General features: G+C 38.8%; 1 protein-coding gene across 5 annotated transcripts; it reads right to left on the bottom strand.

Annotated features, from left to right (window-relative positions):
• Nucleotides 1-14,289: 14,289 nt before the first annotated feature.
• Nucleotides 14,290-19,308, bottom strand: npm2b (nucleophosmin/nucleoplasmin, 2b). Of its 5 annotated transcripts, none has more exons than XM_041233474.1 (11): nucleotides 18,870-18,950; nucleotides 17,802-17,993; nucleotides 17,163-17,225; nucleotides 16,852-16,934; nucleotides 16,548-16,670; nucleotides 16,346-16,436; nucleotides 15,998-16,137; nucleotides 15,607-15,644; nucleotides 15,037-15,070; nucleotides 14,702-14,756; nucleotides 14,290-14,522 (listed from the first exon to the last, which is right to left on the bottom strand). In XM_041233474.1, exons 2-10 carry the CDS (start codon nucleotides 17,887-17,889, stop codon nucleotides 14,718-14,720), a joined length of 699 nt encoding a protein of 232 aa, XP_041089408.1. In that variant the 5' UTR covers nucleotides 17,890-17,993; nucleotides 18,870-18,950; the 3' UTR covers nucleotides 14,290-14,522; nucleotides 14,702-14,717. The 5 variants fall into 5 exon arrangements, with proteins under 5 accessions (XP_041089408.1, XP_041089407.1, XP_041089406.1 ...); XM_041233473.1 differs by having other exon boundaries at nucleotides 17,894-17,993; nucleotides 18,870-18,944; XM_041233472.1 differs by lacking the exon at nucleotides 17,802-17,993 and having other exon boundaries at nucleotides 18,870-19,308.
• Between the last annotated feature and the right edge of the window lie 61 nt (nucleotides 19,309-19,369).

Below are 19,369 nucleotides of genomic sequence, written 5' to 3'. Positions count from 1 at the left end.
CCGTTACAAACCTAAATACAAGTCTAGGAAATAACTAATAATGTACAGATCTTTGCTCATTTTCAGGACAAGACATTTAAATTATTTAATCGGTTATCCAAGGATCATCTCTTTGTAAAGTTTTGTCAATTAAATGTCGTCGTCTTCTTCTTCTTCTTCTTCTTCTTCTTCTTCTTCTTCTTCTTCTTCTTCTTCTTCTTCTTCTCATAAACAAGTTGTAATACATAATCTGATCTACATCTACATAACAGAAGTAATTCCACTTAATATGTCTGTCTGCATTTCAGACTGGGTCAAATGAAGGTGGGGAAGTACCTACCACCCTCAAGAAAGCCATTCTACCATATGGCTGGCATTCCCAGTACAAGTGCATGCTATCTTTGCACTTTAGACAGTGTGTTCCTTTTTCGCTGTGATTGATCGTTGCTCTATAACATTTCTTCTGAGCTGTGTTCCCACAGAGCTAGACACTTTGTTTTAAAACAAGAGACCGGTGGTAAGTGGTTAAAAATGGGCAGTACAGAAAGTACTACGCGAGCGCCTCTTGCAAAAGGCTAGCCGGCCATTTGACCCAGCTGACAAAGCTATAAATTTTAACTAAGACCCCTTTTATCTCCAATCAGGAGTGATCTAGCCCTTCTTCAAAGTGATAATCAACACTTAGCCGATGATGGACAACCAGAAAGAATTTATTTATAAAAAGAATGCCCCCCCCCCCATCCAAGCCAATTTGTTTGTGTGCTTTGCCTGGGTCAACAACAAGGGACCCACAAGAACTGCCACGGCTCTCATTGAGTTTTCAAAGCCGGGGTTTTTTTCTTAGCTGGTAGAAGGTAAGACCTGGAGGTGGAGGTGGAGTTGGAGTTGGAGAGGGGAGCAAACCAGTGGAGGAACCAACTAAAAACAGCAGTCATATTGGTGTGAGGTAGTGCTTCTGTTACCAACTGGGGCTGCAAGCTCACTGACGGTTTATGTAACATTCAGGATACTGGAACACACCAAGATAATGATATGTCCCATTTATTCTTACATCGAGATCAGGCAGATAACCGTATCAGCAAGATATATTTAACCTCCTGATCAATATTACAAAAGGCAGTGTAGTCCATGCATCTGAGAATGAATTCAGTACTGGGATAAGCCGGTAGAGATGTCTGTAATGCTTAATATTTAGCCTTCTGTGTGTGGCCCCATAGTTACGGTATAGATACAACTGGGTTAAAAAGAAAGAAAGAAGTCACTGTGGTTGATCTCTAGTTTTGTTTTATATTTTGTATTGCATTGCATTTTGCTATCTGTACGGTGCAAGCTTTTCATGCTAGACATACAAACCACATACCATCTTAACCTCTTTCTCATTCTAACTAGGGGAACACTGTGGTACAATCTTGTCCCAGGACACTGTAACAGAAGGCTGGCAGACTTGTGCAAAAAGTTTGCAATTACAAGTACTCTAGACTACTGTAAATCATTGAAAATAGAGGTTGTTGAAAATTAATGAAATATTTAATGAACTAGTAACCACACTTTCAGACAGCCTATTGTCTATATGAATAGCTGTAACTATGTTTAATATGTGCATATCATGGGCCAGTGATTCTGTGTATCTGTTATTCTTAAGGAGCAAAATGTCAGTGAGCAATGAACATGCTAAAGACACAGATGTAACAGGGTTAGACCCCAGGTCATGTAGAAGGCATATTTCTCAAGACACCCTTAACATGGTTCTGGCAGCTTTTGTCATCCGGGTGATCGACACACACATTTTAAGACATAATGTATAGAGGGTCATTAAAAAAAAAAAAAAGAATGAATAATTCTCATCTTACAACAAAAACTCAAATGTTAGGTGTAAATGAAATATGGTAGGTACTATAGCATAATATTTTGATATTTACTGCATGCATTAAGCACACCAGAACATTCTAAAATGTGACCTCACCATGACCATTCTAAAACGTGACCTCACAAAGAACATTCTAAAACGTGACCTCACAAAGAACATTCTAAAATGTGACCTCACCATGAATATTTGACAAAAAAACCATTTATTTCAGATTTGCTATGCCCTCAAAATCCATGTGAAATCTATTCCCATGGGGGACATCAGCCTTTTTATTTGACTGTTTTTAAATTACAGCCTTTGAAAAAAGTGAAATACAATATAATTCACATGAAAACATCTATTTTATTTACCTGAAAAATGAAAAGATGCGGCGGTCAGTGTTATAAACGAGGTTATAGTGATTACATACTGTGTCATACTATGCAATGGATTTTATTATTAATACAAATATTTCTGTTAAATTATAAACTTTGCATTTCTATTTTTGGTAACACCTTGCATTGTCTCTAATTACTGTGTAATTGCAGAGTAGTTACTTAGTAAATACATGTGTGCTTACACATCGTTACAATGTTATTATGCATAGTTACTATGTGCTTAATGGGTCATTTGTTTTGCATGACAAAAGCCCTAACTCTAAACCTAACTCTTTTCTGATACAAGTGTGTACTTACATATATCATTCAAAAAGATTTACACATTAAGTACATTATAACTATGCACAATAACATTGTAATTATGTGTAAGCACAGATGTATTTACTAGAACAAAGTAATTAGTGACACTTCATGTAAAGGGCGACCCTATTTTCAGTGACTGTATTAGATGATTGTGCCTCCCATTGTGTAAAGTTTGTGGGGTCCGTTAAAGATTTCCCAGACATGATCAGTTTCTCTAGCTTTGTTCTGATTTTGAAATGTCTTTAAATCAATAATGGTGTAGTTAAGATATGAGTGAATTGTTCCAAAATGATCCGTACAAAAGGCACACCTTCCAAAGAACATACAGTACATCTCTTCACATGCAACAATAAATGAACACAAGTCAACTGGGTGTTCGGCATGGGGACTGTGCTGGAATCCTCCAAATGGTTCCAGAGTTTTAGTGCAGTGTCAAAAGAAGACCTGCCATTTGTGTCACTTGATGAGCAGAGCGAAGACCGTGTTTTGTGGGGTCGGGGGTCCAGGTTAAGTAGATCACTTAAATATGCAGGAGCATGACAAATTTCTACATCAGAAGCAAAACCTTTTTAACCCCTAAAAGCCTACAGACGTTTTGACATGCATGGTGTGCAAGGTAAGTCATGCAGTCAGAGGAGTGCAGGTTTGCGTCCTCAGTTACTTATTCACTGACTAGCCTATAGTCAATGTATTGGTCAATTACGTGAAGGTTGTTTGCTGTGTCTTCCCAAACTGTAGTTTCCTTGACGAATCCAGTGTTGTCAGTTGAATTGTATAATGAATCCATTAAAAGATCTAGGGCAAGTATTAGAAATGTTTTAAGAAACACAATGGGATCTGTCCCAGCAAGGCTGCAGTTTGAAGAGCTCTTTGCTCTACAGCACAGGACCTCCTACTGGGAGACAAACACATTAGTGTAACAGCTGCACACTCCCCCCGTGAGCGCTGCTGGCTGGACTTCACACCTGATCAACAGTGAGGCTGAGCTTCCGGAGGGGTTTTCCATTTTCTCTCGCCGGGAAGTAAACTCAGAGACCCTCCTTGTACGAGCAACAGCACCAGCAGTGAAAGTGCTGTGGCATTGCAGGCCGAGCGACTGCACTTCAACCACACATAGAATCCGCCCTTCCACTTTCTCTGAGAGACAGATATGGAATTTGGGACCTGCTGGAAAACTTTGTGCTCTGGTATTTATGGTACTAGCAGTAGTAGCAGAAAACAATTTGGGGGAACTTGTTAATAAAAGTTAGCAACCTGCTAAAACCTTTTGTTGTTTTTGTAGCAATGTTTATTTCACAACAGGGATACTTTTAGGGCTAATATTCTTACTTGCATGCATTAATGTTGTGAACCTGATTTCTGGACTACCTGCATTGCTATTGACAATTTGGATTACATTTATTAACACTGATGTTGTCGTTTTAAAAAACCCGGAATGCATTACCAGGAGCTCTCATGTTCTACTAGGCATCTCTAACAGAGCTCTCCTGCCCCTGTAGCTGTGAGAATCAGCTTGATTCTTTGTACAGAAATGATCTGCTTGAGGTAACTCTTACCTGTTCTCTGACCTCCAAAGGACCTAAAAAGAGGGCTGTCCTGCAATCTTTCAGCACATCTTTTAACTTTGAATCCCCCCTCTGCCTCTCTGCCTCTCTCTCTCAACATTTTCTACCTTCAATCTTGTGCTTTATCTACCAACCCAAGCTAAACTCCCAATCAGTGTTTTTATTGCAACAGACCGTTTTATAGAAGAATCAGGCCAGCTTGGGTTTCAGACCCCTTTTTCTCAAACCCATCAGACAGAGATATTTAGGTATATAATTACAAAAGCAAACAAGATAAAAGGAAGACACACTGGGACCTCAAACTAAGGGTTCTGCATTGACCCACAACTTTGTTTTTTGAAAGTTTGTTTTTTCAAGCAAAGAGGAACAAATTACATTTATGGATTTTATTTTACATAGAGAGACACATACCAAAACTTTATAAGAAAAATGACCCATTGGTAAATGCAAAGCACAAGAAAGAAATCCAGTGATGGTGTATAGTTTAACAATGGTGTATTTATATCCGACACATTAGCCCAATTCAACGCAAATATCAGAAACTATTATTACAATTGACAGGCATGTGGAGAGTGGAAACTGTGTGTTTGCACATACTTTAAATGTAGGTTTACGTGTATTATATTTACCGAAAAATCTTTTTTGAGATTTACTAGACCAAAACTATCACAAATGATGCAATGGTCTCTTTTTTTTTCTTCCTAGTTTGATATATCAAAGGTTAAACGAAATATGAATATTATCATCTTTCAAATTCAAATTAGTTTCGGTTTGCATACTAAGTAGCGGAAATGTATTAATTTTTTTGCGTTATTTTTGAGGAGTCAAAAGCTTACAGTTGCGTTCACGATCGCACACAAAGCAATGGAAGTAATTGGCTTAGCTTAGCTGGTGTGGGAAGGTCAGAGGGGTCAGGGACAGAGCAGAGCAACTAGACACCTCAAGAGACAGCACTTAAACACTTAAACAAATAAAGTCCAGCTCCTGTTTCCACTCACAGACTGTCACCAGGTTCCAAAGCAGGTCATTCCAGCAGCCATCTCCTTTGTCACGCCAAAGACATTTAACTAGATTGGGGGGGGGGGTGGAAGAAGAAAATGTCACCTGTTTTCGTAATCGTTTCGATGCCTTTTATCTTATCACTTCAAAAGTAAGGGATTGTTTCAGTTACATTTTTCACGTATAAGTTTTGTACATTACTCCTATGAAATCCAGTTGAATTTGCTTGTAGAATAAAATAAGCCATGCTGGTACACATAGAGAAATCCTGCAAAGCGCTGGCAGTGAATTTGATTAACTTTCTTTCCACGGCATTTGAGGTAAGATTTACTGCCGCAGGGCTCCGTCCTTGGACCGCTCGTGTTTCTTATCTACATCAATGACTAATTAGGAGATAATTAGCAAACTTGTCAAATTTGCAGATGACACAAAGCTTGTGGGAGTGGCAGACCTGCTAACAGCCACCTAGGAACTCCAAACATATTTAAATCAAGTACAGAACTGGGCAGAAACATGGCAAATGAAATTCAATGTCAATGAATGTAAAGTGTTACACGCCGGTCACAAAAATGTAAGCTCCAAATACCAAATTGAATCTAGAACAGGCTCACCAAGAGCAAGACCTTAGTGTGAATACAGACTCATCGCTGTCACCAGCCACACAGTGTGGGGAAGCCATCAGAAAGGCAAACACGATGCTTAGGTATACAACCTAAAGCGTAGAGTACAAATCCAAGGCTGTATAATGCACTGGTGAAACTGCACTGAGAAGAATGTGTCCAATTCTGGTCACCACAGCACCAAAGGGACATTGTGGCCCTGGAGAGAGTCCAAAGAACAGCAACCAGGCTTATTACAGGACACACAAGAGTGAGCTACAAAGACATGTTGAAACATGCTGAAACATGGAAATGATTTAGCCTGGAAGGAAAGAAGATTGAGGGAGGAGGAAAGGAGGCACTTCTTCACACAGGGGGTGGTATGGAATGGACTATTTAGTCACATTGTGGAGACAGAAACACTTGGGATCCTTTAAGACTCAACTTGACAAAGTTCCAAGATCAATCAGCTACTAGGAACCGCACAAGCTCAGATGAGCCGAACAGCCTCCTCTCGTTGGTAAATTGTCTTATGTTTTTACTCAGTTAATTTATTAGCTTTATATCTTACAGCAATGATTATGATTTAAAATAATGTTCCCAAAATGTATCTCATCTACCACTTGTTACATGACTAAGAGGTTGATTAAATGAATATAAACCCTATAGGATAACCATGGCTTGAAAACCTTTTTTTACAGTTATCAGGGAATCCCCGGTTTATTTTGAACGGTAATCCAAGCAACTAGGAATATGTGTTTTGAGCTACTCAACTTTATTCCCAATGTCTATATGAAAAATCCAGCTATGGTTTAACAAATCAAGCTGTTGTTAAAGTTTGTCTCTGTGTTGGAAAGAGTACTTGATAAAACGACGTGAGGTCACCAATCATACAGTAAATGAGACATGCTTCCCTGCAGTCCAAGGCCGTTGGTGCTTGTGGATGTGTGTGGAGGGGGAGCACATTGCAGATAGTTACTGTAAGCTGTGCTTGGTTATTTTTGTCCAACTTTTGCAGCTGATGTCTGTGCAGAAGTTTGCCTCAAGCAAAGATAAGTGTATTCTGATCAGGGGTCTTTTGTGTAAAAAAAAACCTGAAACCTACCTTTATTTTCCGTCTGCTGTCTTACAGGAAATCGTCCAGTCACTTATTTTTCTGGCTTCTCTCTTTTAGGACAATGCAATCTTTACTTCCAATAATAATAAGAACCAAAGACTGTCTTGTACTCAATCAGTGCAAGCCATAACTGTCGTCTAATAAAATATACCATGGAAGGTTTACCATGGTAAAAACTTAGTAAAGTATAGGGGAATACAGTGATGAGTATGATAGTGTTATAAAAAAATATGGTTAAGCAAGGCAAAGTATATTAAATGTGTATCATAAGGACACAAAAGCAGCATCCCTGATTAGATTTTGGGCATATCAAAGTTGCATGTCCAAGTGAAAGCAATAAAACATCAATCTGCAAAGACTCTGAAGCTTTCACATCTAGTTTTGTACAGTTTAATAATTCCTAATAGCTGGGGTGAAATAGTTCATTCCAGAGGACAAAGGGCTAATTATTCAAAGTAATTTGGGATACACTAACAGGTACATTAACCACACTGCTTACGCTTTTGTTACATTGTTTACAATGTCGGGCCAATAACATGCTAATGTATTCCATCCTTACAATCACAGAGTTCTCGGCTAAACGAACACATCAATATCAGTGGATGGTAACCACAGTGTAACTACATGTTTTTAGTGTATCTCTATTTTTAAGTGTTTCCCAAATATAGTAAATATTAAATGAAGTATCATGCACATTCTGCTAGCAGACTGTTGGTCATGCAAGGTCATAACTAACACTGCAACTTTACCGAAAGACCCTCATCCCTCCTATTTCCAGATCTGTCAGGTGGCAGTTCAGCTTAAGTTGAGGGCTCCACAGCAGGGATAAACACAGGCTGTCTATCACTGTGCTTTCCCAAGCCCTTGGCGGTCACTGTCACATTTCTATTAAAACAGCAGCCGTGTTAATGGACGCAGGCAGGGCATTCACAAGAAGAGGGGTCCAGGGATCCTCTCATCTACATAAACCAACACAGATCCCCTCCAGACCCTGGATAAACTGGAGCTTTAGATGAACTGTAACCCAGTGGGCAGTGGGTATGAACTGAACAGGGAGCCATTTGGAATCCCAGTGCGACATCATTAAGCCTTTGTCAGCATATTCCAGGTCACAAGAGGCTTCCCAGAACCCAACTGAAAGCCAAACTCATCTATACTGCACCATCCTCTATAGTGTAACTGACCCTGCTTTCTTTGTGCTTGTTGGACAATTTAGTATAGTGGAGGTAGAGTACACTGTTATTACACATGCCGATGTTATAAATGCAATACTGTAAAGATATTATTGGATATACGTTTTTGATTACATGAAAAGATGAAATACATCCAAAGAACACACAGAACACATTGCATCTGAGTCTGGAACCTTCCATGGAAATGATACATTTGTTAGACTGATGAGTCACCAATATCAGACTAGTGGTGCGTTTGCAAAAATTAGTTTCGGACTGAAAAATGCACTTCTCCAAAGATTTCTGATTTCATATAGATTTCTGTGTACGGACCAGCACAGCTTATCCAGTAATACTAAAATAAACTTTATTTTATTATTGCTGTATTTACTACCATGGAGGGTCCTTCTAAGACTCTCAGTAGTAGTATATATAATGATGAATGAACCATCTTAAACATCCATTTCCTTAAAATGGTCCATTAAGAATACTTGCCTCTTCTATATAGTTTTGAGGAGGCGGGGGTGGGAATCTGTTCATTCCCTGTATGTTAAGGAGTGTTTCCAGTGGCACTGGAACACTTTTTAAAGTGGGGGTGCTGAAAGCCATTGAACAAAACCGTAACCCCTGAATATGATGGAAGCCATGCAAAGCCAGGGCGTGCTTCCGCACCCCCAGCACCCCTAGTTCCAGCGCCCTTGTGTGTTTCTCACTATAGAGTCAGATCCTCCAAATGATGTTTTTTAACTATCAAAATTACAAGAGAGCAGAGAAAAGGTAAATGTGAACACTATAGCTGTACAGGATTAATATTTGGTAACTCAGAGAAACATTAGTATGAATATAATGTACTTGTTGTATTTCTGTTTTTATTTCTAAATAAAGTATAATAACAGTTTATAAACGTTGGCTGGTTACAAAACAGGAACTTCTCCCTGGTTTGATTTCTTGAGCGACATCCTTGTTGCTTTTGAAAGTTTTCTTCGGGGCTGACTGTCTTATAATCAAATGAAACAAAAATGATAATCAGAAGGGATTTTTTTTAAATGCAATTTTTACTAGATGTGTTTGCATTAAACAATTGCAAACAGTAATCATAGTTTTGTAATTTGTTACATTTTTAAAAGTAGTTATAGTGATAAAATGTAATCCAAGCATAAGCTTTTATTTATTATTTTAAGCTAATAATAATAATAATAATAATAATAATAATAATAATAATAATAATAATAATAATATATAATAATAACACTCTTAAGTGTTTCCATATTACCTTCATATCAAAGACAGAACAGCTATTAAGGGTAGATTTAACCCATGATAATGTTTTTCTTTAAGCAAATAAATAAGAAAACAAATAACAAAACAGTAAAGAACCCCTGCAAGGCTCCTTTCTAAACCCTTCCAGCAGACATGTTGTTGTTCTCCAATACACACTGCAAAGCCACAAGACACCTGTACCGCAAAAGGAAGGTGACAATTAAATCCAGTTTAGGGCATTCGACATAACCAACCATCGAGTTGTCCTCCACCTCCTCCCAATCTGTCACACACTGTGAGCAAAAGTGTAAATCTGAATAGGAAACAACAAGGTTTATTCAAAGCCCTGTTAAAAACAATGAGCTCCTAGCGGCATGGTTTTGATGCCTGGCTAATTGTTTGCTGGTATTTAACACAGGTTTGGGCAGTGTGAGGTGGCTACGCAGCTGTGAGTAGCCTGAGGGAATACAGCTGCAGACAATAACTAGCTTTGCTGATCATTCAGGTGCTACAATGTAGGTACACTCAAGAGGATTAATTCTACAGGCACTTTCAAACTGAGGGGAGGGCCAGCCTTTTCTCATTGAAAGGTGCTTGATGAAAACAGTTTCAGGTATTCCCAGACTTGGCGACAAAGGAAAGGGCAATTTCCTGAATTATAACTTGCAAAACCACAGAATTAGACGTTGGCTGGTTGGTTGCTTTTTTACTTTTGTCCTCAAAGTAACTTGATCTTTCTCACCCGGCTCATTGGCCTTTGTTTGCTTGCACACTATAATTTAGCATTATCTTTTTTTTTTTTAAATCAACCAACCTAAAATTGTGCAATCGTTCCATTATCCAATGCGCTGTACATATACCAAAACATAATGATATATATATATATATAAAAAAACAAGACAGACACAAAATTAGGGCGCACCCTACTTTGTATTTGTCAATACTTGTTGGTCTCTACTTACTTTGCATGGATACTCAAAAATGTTAGTCTGCTGAGATTTCTATATTGTCCAAAATGTTAGTCAAAAACGACAATACAGTGGCACTACAGTTGGCATGCATTACTCCAGCAATGCTGCCATTAAAAAGTGATAGCAGTTAGTGAAATGGTCTCACAGTGGCGGTATACTGCATTTCATTTTCTGACTTGCCAATAGCATCCTAATAATGAAGCATTGCAATCCAATGATGCCTTGCACTGCTATGGTATTGTATCAGGACCGATGAACTGCCATTGCTTTGGAAATGCCTTTGTATTCTCAAAACAAATATGTAGGATTGACCCCTATCTGTTTCTAAGCTTTTGTCTTGTTTGAAGGTGTGAAAAACGATCCTTTAAATAAAGGTACGTACCTCTTGTTAGTGTTTATAATGGTCCCCCCCTTATCCTGCATCTTTGAGTGCTTTGCTTTTTACATGAATTCAAGTTATGTGAATATTTTAAAATGCAACACTATAAACTGTTGCATTCTGGAACCTTTGATGATGATTCACGTGTTCTGAGCGTAGCTGAGCATCAGCATCAGCAATTTCTATAGTGTTTATATCTGCATATTGCAAACTGAAGCATACAATACAACCAGAGAACTACAAAAAATGTTACTACAGCAGAAAAAAAGAGGACCAGTGATACTATAGCGAATACCAGTAAGAACATGGATTTTAAAACCTTGGTTTGACATTCCTTTAAGTGGTTAATAATATCTTTAGAAGAGCAAAGAGTTCACATCAAAGGCTGAACAGCCAGATTGTAACAGTTGTGTAGCACAGACAAATGTACGTGCTGTAAAACTTAACAAGGTGTGAATGCCCTCCAATTGCCCTGTCTCTGCAGGGCACAGGCTGTTCAACTTATCAACAGGGGCACTCTGAGAGGGACAGGGCGCCAAACCTGGGAGGTTTTGAGAGCGCTTCGAAACTCTTTTCATGTTTTGAAAGGAAACATCAGGTGCTTGCATTGAACACTCACTTCATTATACGCTTTATTTTATGATCTATATTTTTAACCCTTTAACCTCCAGCCATTTGTGCCATAGCTGATGGCCAACACAATTGTTATCAACACAAAAGAATCCCGAGTCTGCCTTCTGTGCGTCGACTTTGAATAGAAAAAAAAAAAAAAAGAACCCGCCTCTTGCTGATCTTCTGTTTTCCAGACTTTCAATTTGACTCTGAGAGGTCATTTCCTGAGTTAGAGAATTAGACCCCACCTGTGCCTTGCACTGCTGTACCGCACTGCACCTGTCACTATGTGGGGCCATGAGGGATCCTTTTATATGCAACACAGGAGGTGAAGTCGCTACAGCAGAGTGTCATCCGAGTCAAAGCAAGAAACGGAAGAAAAAACAGCAGCAGATACTAGAGTCGTGAGATTGTTAGGTGAACAAGTGTTAACAAATTAATTTTAAAGCCTTGGCCGTTACACATTAAATGACTGCACGAGTGTGTCGGAAGGTTCTGGTGTGAACAATTCTAGTGATTAAAAAGGAGAGCACTAATAGCTCAAACCACATTTCAGAATCTATTTTCTTACTGCGTTCTCCTCCCACAGACCGTCACCTATAATCATGGGAGGACAGGAACCAACCTCGATTAATCTGTTACGGGAAGCACAAGCCAAGAGTGTAAAACAGGCAAGATTGCAGAGTACTTGTGCAAATGACACTGTGAGTCATGACAATGGATCATTCATTCAGAACTTCAAGCACTCAATTGGAAGATTAGTGCCAAATGTGTGTGTGTGTGTATATATATATATATATATATATATATATATATATATATATATATATATATATATATATATATATATATATACACACACACACACACACACACACACACACACACACAATTAGTCCAAATATTTTATTACAAAGTTTTTTTTTTGATGTCTACTGAAAATATATTGTAAGAAGTCATTTTAACTTACTGAAGAATCAGTTTGCCCGGAGATGCAGAGCTGGGATGGCACAATGTCTCCAAGATAACTTCTACCCCTGGCAGCTATGCTGGATGGGCACTACTCTACCAGCGGCTTATGCTATTGCCAATTACACCCTTGTGATGTGTACATTCATTACTGGTAACGTGCTTATATATGAAACACCAATACATAAAGAAAACTCTTCTAGCCACAAAGCTTTAACTCATAAGTTATTCTTTTCTTTTTTTTTTAAAGAATTAAATAATTTTGGATATTTATAAAATTATAGTAACTAGACCACAAACTCTGGCCAACTTGGTTTCTGTCTTGATTATCAAACTTGAATTATTCTGTCAAAACAACGTATTATATAGGGCCCAATACTGGGTGATTTAAAAGTCTGCAAAACAAAAATCTACCAAAGGGTCTTGCGTGAAAGAGCAGACAACACTTTAATTTCTGGTTTGTTTCTGTAGCGGCAAAAGCATGCATTTGGTTACTTACCGGAGAATTCCAAAATTGTTGCAAAAGCAGAAAGGGCTCATTTAAAACAGCATTTTCTTAAACCCACTGTGAGCTTTGAACACCAATATCAGGTTAGCAACAGATCCTGTTAGCATAGGGAGGGGCTGCCTTTACTAGACATGGGCTTGCTTTAAAAACCAGGCATGCCACCTCCAGCATTGCGATACAGAGAGATTCTGACAGCCTGCAGTTTTATCTGGGTCTGTCACGAGTCCCAGTCGAAAGGGATTCGATTTCAATTCGCTGTTGATGGAAACAAAGTGGACCGATCTCAGATTGCAGATAGAAGCGTCTCAATTTCACACAAATTGCACATTTAAAATGCATGCTCCTTGTGACGCACAGAAATTTCAGCATCAATGCCCGTTTAATACATGCAATTTAATATTTTGAATCCCATGTCAAGCAACCACAAATTAGCCTCACTAACTCTGTGCTGTCTACTCAGTAAGATAAACCCTTGTCCGCTAGCCGCTGGTGTTAGCGGCAGCTTGCAGCTGACATTATTTTCTTAACCCTGAAAAGGGGAGACTATATCTTTATGCGGATTTTCAGTGGGAGAGACAGTGTCCCTAGATGGCCGTCATCAGCCCATCGCTCCCCTTTAATCAAGCCCCATTCAGTGTCACCATGAACGGCCAGCAGGCCCACTGTTCTGATAACAGGTATGAGCGAGAAGGGGGACCGGGTTTAGGAGACCACCCTCTCTGCTTCATTCCACACCCCACAGGGGACTTGTTTTTGTCCCAGGCCAAACATGAGCAAAATTGAAAGGCTGAAACCAGATAAGACAGACAAGTTAAGATACTACACATAGAATGTGAGAGTGACCACTGAAATTGTCTGAGGTTTGCCAGGATCAAGGCTCCGGTTCAGGAAGGACAGACGCCAGTCTACACTAGGCAAACTGGCATGGTAAATAGAAGCATAACTTTCTGTAGAATGGAGGAGACAATAACAAAGGAAACTGGTTTAAAACTCACCTTTGGGGCTTTCAGAATTAAGGCAATTTGAGCAACATAATCAGCGATAGCATGCAAAATATCCTTAATAAAAACATATTTAATCATACAGAAACTGCTGAATAGCTAAGAGTTACATACTATAATATATGGGGCTGCAAGATGCCAGCTTGTTATGCAGAACACTATTTGCTACATGGTTAACAACTTAAGACCAGGGGCACATTTGCACCCCTCCTCAATGTGAATACTTGACATGAGAATAACTTTTTTTTTTTTTTTTTTTTTTTTTTTTTTTAAAAAGTGACAATTAAGTAGGAGCACATGCAAAATTTTACAACAGCCAAGTAAGACAACAAGGATAAAAAACTGTATTGCTTAGACTTAATTGTCACCCCATTAAATCATTAATTCCACCAGTGCCCTCTGCAGTGCCAAGGTGGAATGTCAAGGAAAGTTAAATGAAACACAGTAAACTTTGTATTAACGTCAGCAGAAAACAGTCATGCTACTGCAAACTCAGTATCGTTAACAGCACAATATAATAAAGAGATGTATGTTCAGTTCCAGTAAAACATCCATGTTTGTGGAATTCCAGATGGAGTTTGTAATTAAAACAAAACACAAACACCCCATTTAACAAGATTATATTTTTATTACTCTTCTTTTTTTTGGTTAACAGCTTAACACATGGAAAACATGCACAGCAAGAGTTGTATAACAATATTAAATGGAGTTAGAATTACTGGATAGAAAGACTGTAGAAAATAATCGAAACATACAAAAAGTCGGCAGGGAGGGGGCCCTCATTGTAGAATAATTTACAGAACAGGTTATGTTCCTGGTCATCTTCCACGCAATTTTTCAGTACCTATTTCATAAAAGGAAATATGTTTATCAATCATTAGAACGACACTAAATGTAAATATTGTATACCATTATATGTAGTTGACAGTGCCTATAAAATCTACCTTGCTTGAGTGGTCTGAAAACTACTTATTTTTAATGTGTGTACTTCCCATGCTGCTGTTGCAAGAGACAGACAAGTACCTGAAAGACACTGCAACTACTTCTTGGCAGCTGGTTTCCTTCCTCTTCCTTTGCCCTAAAACATTCAAAAATAAGTCATCTTCTGCTCTACACGAGAGAATCAGCAAGGTTTATTACAGCCAATGCAAACTGAGGCATGTAGGCCTTTAATACAACAGGTATTCAAGTAGAACGCAAGGTTTTTAAGTGCATATAAAAAAAAAAAGCTTGACAGGGGGTTCAATCAGGTCGGGGTGTCAGAGTGAAGTTTGACCTCCTATGGGTGCATCAAAAGACTGGTATTAAACTGTGCAAAGACTATGCATCAGTTATGTACAGATTGCTTGAAGCTTTACCTTTTTAGGTGGGCTTTCCTCCTCTGAAGCCAGTCTTCATCATGCAAAAAACAATTCAATATATCAAGCCAGTGGGAACCATAAAATATACATCTAGCCCTGCACACGTACAAAACTACATTTAGCTTGACTAAAACATTCCAACAATAAAAGCCTACACTTGCATACTTACACACATACTACAGTGCCCAAAAGTATACAAGACAATGTAAAAATATCTGCAAAAATTACTTGATAGAAAAAAAAAACTTGGTATCTCCTTTGCCATTAGTGTGCTGAACTTGACCAAATTAAACCTATGACCAGATCTGACTTACTTACCTCTGATTTTGTGGGATCACACCTGGTATTGACAAATCCATTTCTCCTAGTTACACACATGCTTTGTGCTGGTACCCCAGAATCAAAATGGCAATGCTTTATAATGAATTACAGCGCCAGAGTAAGATTTATCAAACCTCCTCCCTCCTGCAAATACAATATTTGTACCAAACACAAAGCATGTAAAAACCAAACAGGTGTTAACATTGTGGCTGATGAAGACCCCATCCCTCCTCAACAAATACTTACTCTTCCTCCTCATCATCCTCCTCGTCAGTCTTCTTTCTCTGTGGGAGGGAAAAAGAAAAAACCCAGCTAATATTGCAATACATTAGTCAGATTACTACAGTATGTACTGTAGACATCGATGTCCAGACATCACAATTCTGTGAACAAAAGTAGCCCTACAGATTTCCCACCGGATTAGATTAATTCTAGCAAAATAAGTATTGAATCTTCAGAACTGCTGAATAAAACAAGACATGCTAATAAGCCTTTGTGAAGTTTGTGGGTCCACACAGTTATAACCTGGGGTGGAGATAGGTGATTATTGGGAGAGATGACATCAAAATGACAAACTGTAGTTTTTTTTAAACCTTGCTGCTGCATAAACCACTTTTGCAAAGGAATTCATTCACACCTTGGTTGGTGCAGATTTTTTACTGGAGGCTGCCCTCTTTACTGGTTTGGGAGGACTTTCCTCAATTTCCTCATCCATGTCTTCATCATCCTCCTCCTCCTCTTCACCATCCTCTTCGTCAAAGGATAAGTCTTCCTCCACTGCAAATGCAAGTATCCGAATACAAGTCAAACAATATTCATTTGAATATTTGGTTACTTGTCCCAGCACTAACACACACACACATATATATATCTCCCATCTCATAGGTGTGGTTTCATTGATGAAAAAAGATACTCTACTGTTCAATTAATCCGTATAAAATAACACAAACTTCCCATTGACATATCAAATTCCAAACACACTTACATATATGTTGTCCACTGATATAGACCGGGCCAGAACCAGCTTTAAGCCTAAAAGTAACCCGGGAGGGGAGTTCAATTCCGGATATAGTCACCTGCAAAAACAAAACCATAGTGTTTCATTAAAACGACAGTTTAACAGAACTATGGGTAATTGATAGGGGCTGAGCTGCACATATTTAAAGAGTGCTAAAATCAGTCCTTACCGTTGGCATGACTGAACTCTTCAATGTGGCAAGCGGGACCGGCTTCGCATCAGCACCCTCTCCCTCGCCAGGCACGATTTCGACCACATTGAACTCCTCTTTGGCTTCTGCGCCCAAGCAGATCTGCAGCGAAACAACAGTCGCAGTTTAAACATGTTACACTACATTAAAATAAAATAAAATGAAATGCAACACGTATACAAGTTTCCTGGGTATTTTGCATACAGGTGTACTCTTTGCGAAAACCGTCATTGGTTCCGTTATGGTAAATAATAATTCTAATAGGATATATTTTTAATCATACCGTCCTCAAAGCCAGTTGGTGTTGATATTTCGTATCATCTGATACAAAGGTAGCCGTCTTGCTTTTGTCATTCAATTCGCACCCTGTGGAATTGAAAACATTAATATACCATCACTGCAAAAAAAAAAAGTGTCACAAAATTGTGAAAACCGACAAAAACCAAAGTTCACTTTCGAAGTTGTGATTTAACACAACCACGTGACAATTATTTAGCTAAAACGTTTGTTTGCGCCGCCACACACACACACACAAAAAGCAAAACAAACACGTTGCATTTTTCCAGGCTTACTCAACAATTCCTATCCTCCTACCCCATATCAGAGAAAGAGGCTTCTCCATTTTGCTGGTGTTTGACGTCATTGTCTTCGAGATAACTGCAAAACAGAAGACGATGTTTAAAAAAAAAAATCACACACAACGTGCGAATTACTGTTCCGTTAATAACACAACTGAACTTTTAACACGGTTTAAACAGAGGGAAAACAACCTGAATTAATGCAGACGTTGTATCAGAGCCTGGCAAACGCGTGTTCCTTACACGGCAGCTGGCACGAAAAAACACCCGAGGACGCTAATTGGGGTCAGTCTAATTAGCACCGAAGTGCGGGAAAACTTTAATTTTTTTTTTTTTTAATTATTATTATTTTTATTATTTTAAATGGGGTGCGTTTATAACCTGTTAACATAAATAAATAAATGTATTGCATACTTTACAATAGCTACATATTCTGTACCTGCACCGCGACATTTACATGGTACTTCGGTCTGAGAAGCCTGTGTCTTGAATGCGGGTTTATCAATTTGCTAGTGACATTTTACAAAGTTATTTGCGTCGACGCTGTTAACGCCGGGAAGCGCTGGGCTCCAGCGATTCTCCTCTGGGACAGTACAGTCTGGCTTGTCCTCATAAGCGTCGCAAGCGAAATCTTTGATAACGCGTCGGACCACACCTGGGTGTGAAATTGACAGGCTAGAATCCTTCTTTGTGTCGACGCTGCTGAGCTTCAGTTTCAAATTATATCCTTGGCTGTGATGCATTTACCGGTCAATGAATTCAAGTAATCCTTCACTTTAGCTGGAGAAAGACTGAGTCGCAGTAATTCCTCTGCTTTTTGCTTTTCCGTTTGGCTTAGCCGGCGAGACTAGACAAAAAACAAACAAACAAACACACAAAAAAAACGAATCAGTATTTTACAAAACTTTTGATGAAAAGAGAGCACTTTGTTGACAGACACGTTTGTTTACATTGTCCATGGTCGTTTTTAATCCATGGGTTTCCAAAGTTGGTTCTTCCACCCCACCTGATCTTTGTTCCAACCTGGTGTAGTGTCAGAAAGTGGTACATCGTCAGAATGTGGTAGGGGACGGGACGACGACTCGTTGTTGATCTTTTGCTGCCATCTTGTGGTCATTTGGCAGTGATGCGCCACATTACTACCACATGCAAATACAGTTTAAAAAACAGACATTTCAAGGCAATCTGGAGACAATTACTACACATAGTTCAACTTGTGTTTTAGCAACTGTAGTTAAAATATCGTGATCTCAGATTACAACACACAGGATATGGCTTAAAAAGACGAGACCTTTAAAAAATGTGTGTATTGTGTGTAGTGATTGGTATTACCTGTAAAATGTTATTATTAGCATGCAACAAAGTTAATTTAAAAAGACAGTTTTACTTTTTTTTTTTTTTTTTTTTAAAACTGTGTTTTCTTGGAATGGGCGTTTATATCGCAGCAGCAGTAGCACAATCAGTCAGAGTAACCAGCTGCTGAAACAGCCTTAGTGACAGATAGCGTAAGCCGGATCTGAATGGTGCAGGGGTGCAACTTACTACCAGCATGTCTAACCCTACATGCCAGTTATAAAAATGATTGATTATGACACAGTACAAAACTACATGCGTGTGTGTTCCCAGAAACGAATGCGCGCACCCTGCTACTGCGACTGTATTTGTGAATCAGTTATATTTAAAAGAAGAAAGAAAAAACAAACAAAAAAAAACAAAACCCTACCTTTGATTTGGCCGAACCCCGAGCCTGGTCTTTTTCTCGCTTGGCCATAGTGTTTGCAGACGAAAGACACGCAGGTATAGACGAATTTGGGGTGATAAGCGATATTCTTCGTGGATAACGTCTTGTTTCTCGTCTCAGCCTTCCTGCTTGAACCAATGACGAATTTCGCATGGGTCTCTGCTTCCAACTGTCTAATTGCATCCTGAAGCTCATTAAAATCGCTAAATTGTTGCCCAACTGTTAGTACGTTTTCCATTGTGGAAATACCACTGTTGCGATAAATTTAAAATTAATATCTGTTCTTTTCTCATTCAAAAGTACACATCTGCACCTTTTTTTTTTAAATTTGAGGTAGACTATCCCGCAAATTGGTAAGTCTCACCGTGCGAATAAGGGAAATCAATGAATATTATCATTGGCACGTCAGATACAATGTTATCCGCACGACAGCGAGTCTGTGAACAGCGCCTCCTGTTGCAATGAATTGTAGTTGCTAATTT

This window comes from Polyodon spathula, chromosome 31 (assembly GCF_017654505.1).
Source record: "Polyodon spathula isolate WHYD16114869_AA chromosome 31, ASM1765450v1, whole genome shotgun sequence".
Classification (NCBI taxonomy): domain Eukaryota; kingdom Metazoa; phylum Chordata; class Actinopteri; order Acipenseriformes; family Polyodontidae; genus Polyodon; species Polyodon spathula.
Note: the sequence above shows the minus strand (reverse complement) of the source record. Positions and strands in the feature narration are given on the sequence as shown.

Excerpts from the sequence above, each read along its gene's own strand:
- npm2b (XM_041233472.1), bottom strand. The coding sequence starts at position 19,125 with ATGGAAAACGTACTAACAGTTGGGCAACAATTTAGCGATTTTAATGAG. Across the intron at positions 16,138-16,345 it reads TATCAGTGGACAACATATAT|TGGAGGAAGACTTATCCTTT; the intron begins GTAAGTGTGTTT and ends TTGCATTTGCAG. Across the intron at positions 15,071-15,606 it reads GAGGATGATGAGGAGGAAGA|ACTGGCTTCAGAGGAGGAAA; the intron begins GTAAGTATTTGT and ends TGCATGATGAAG.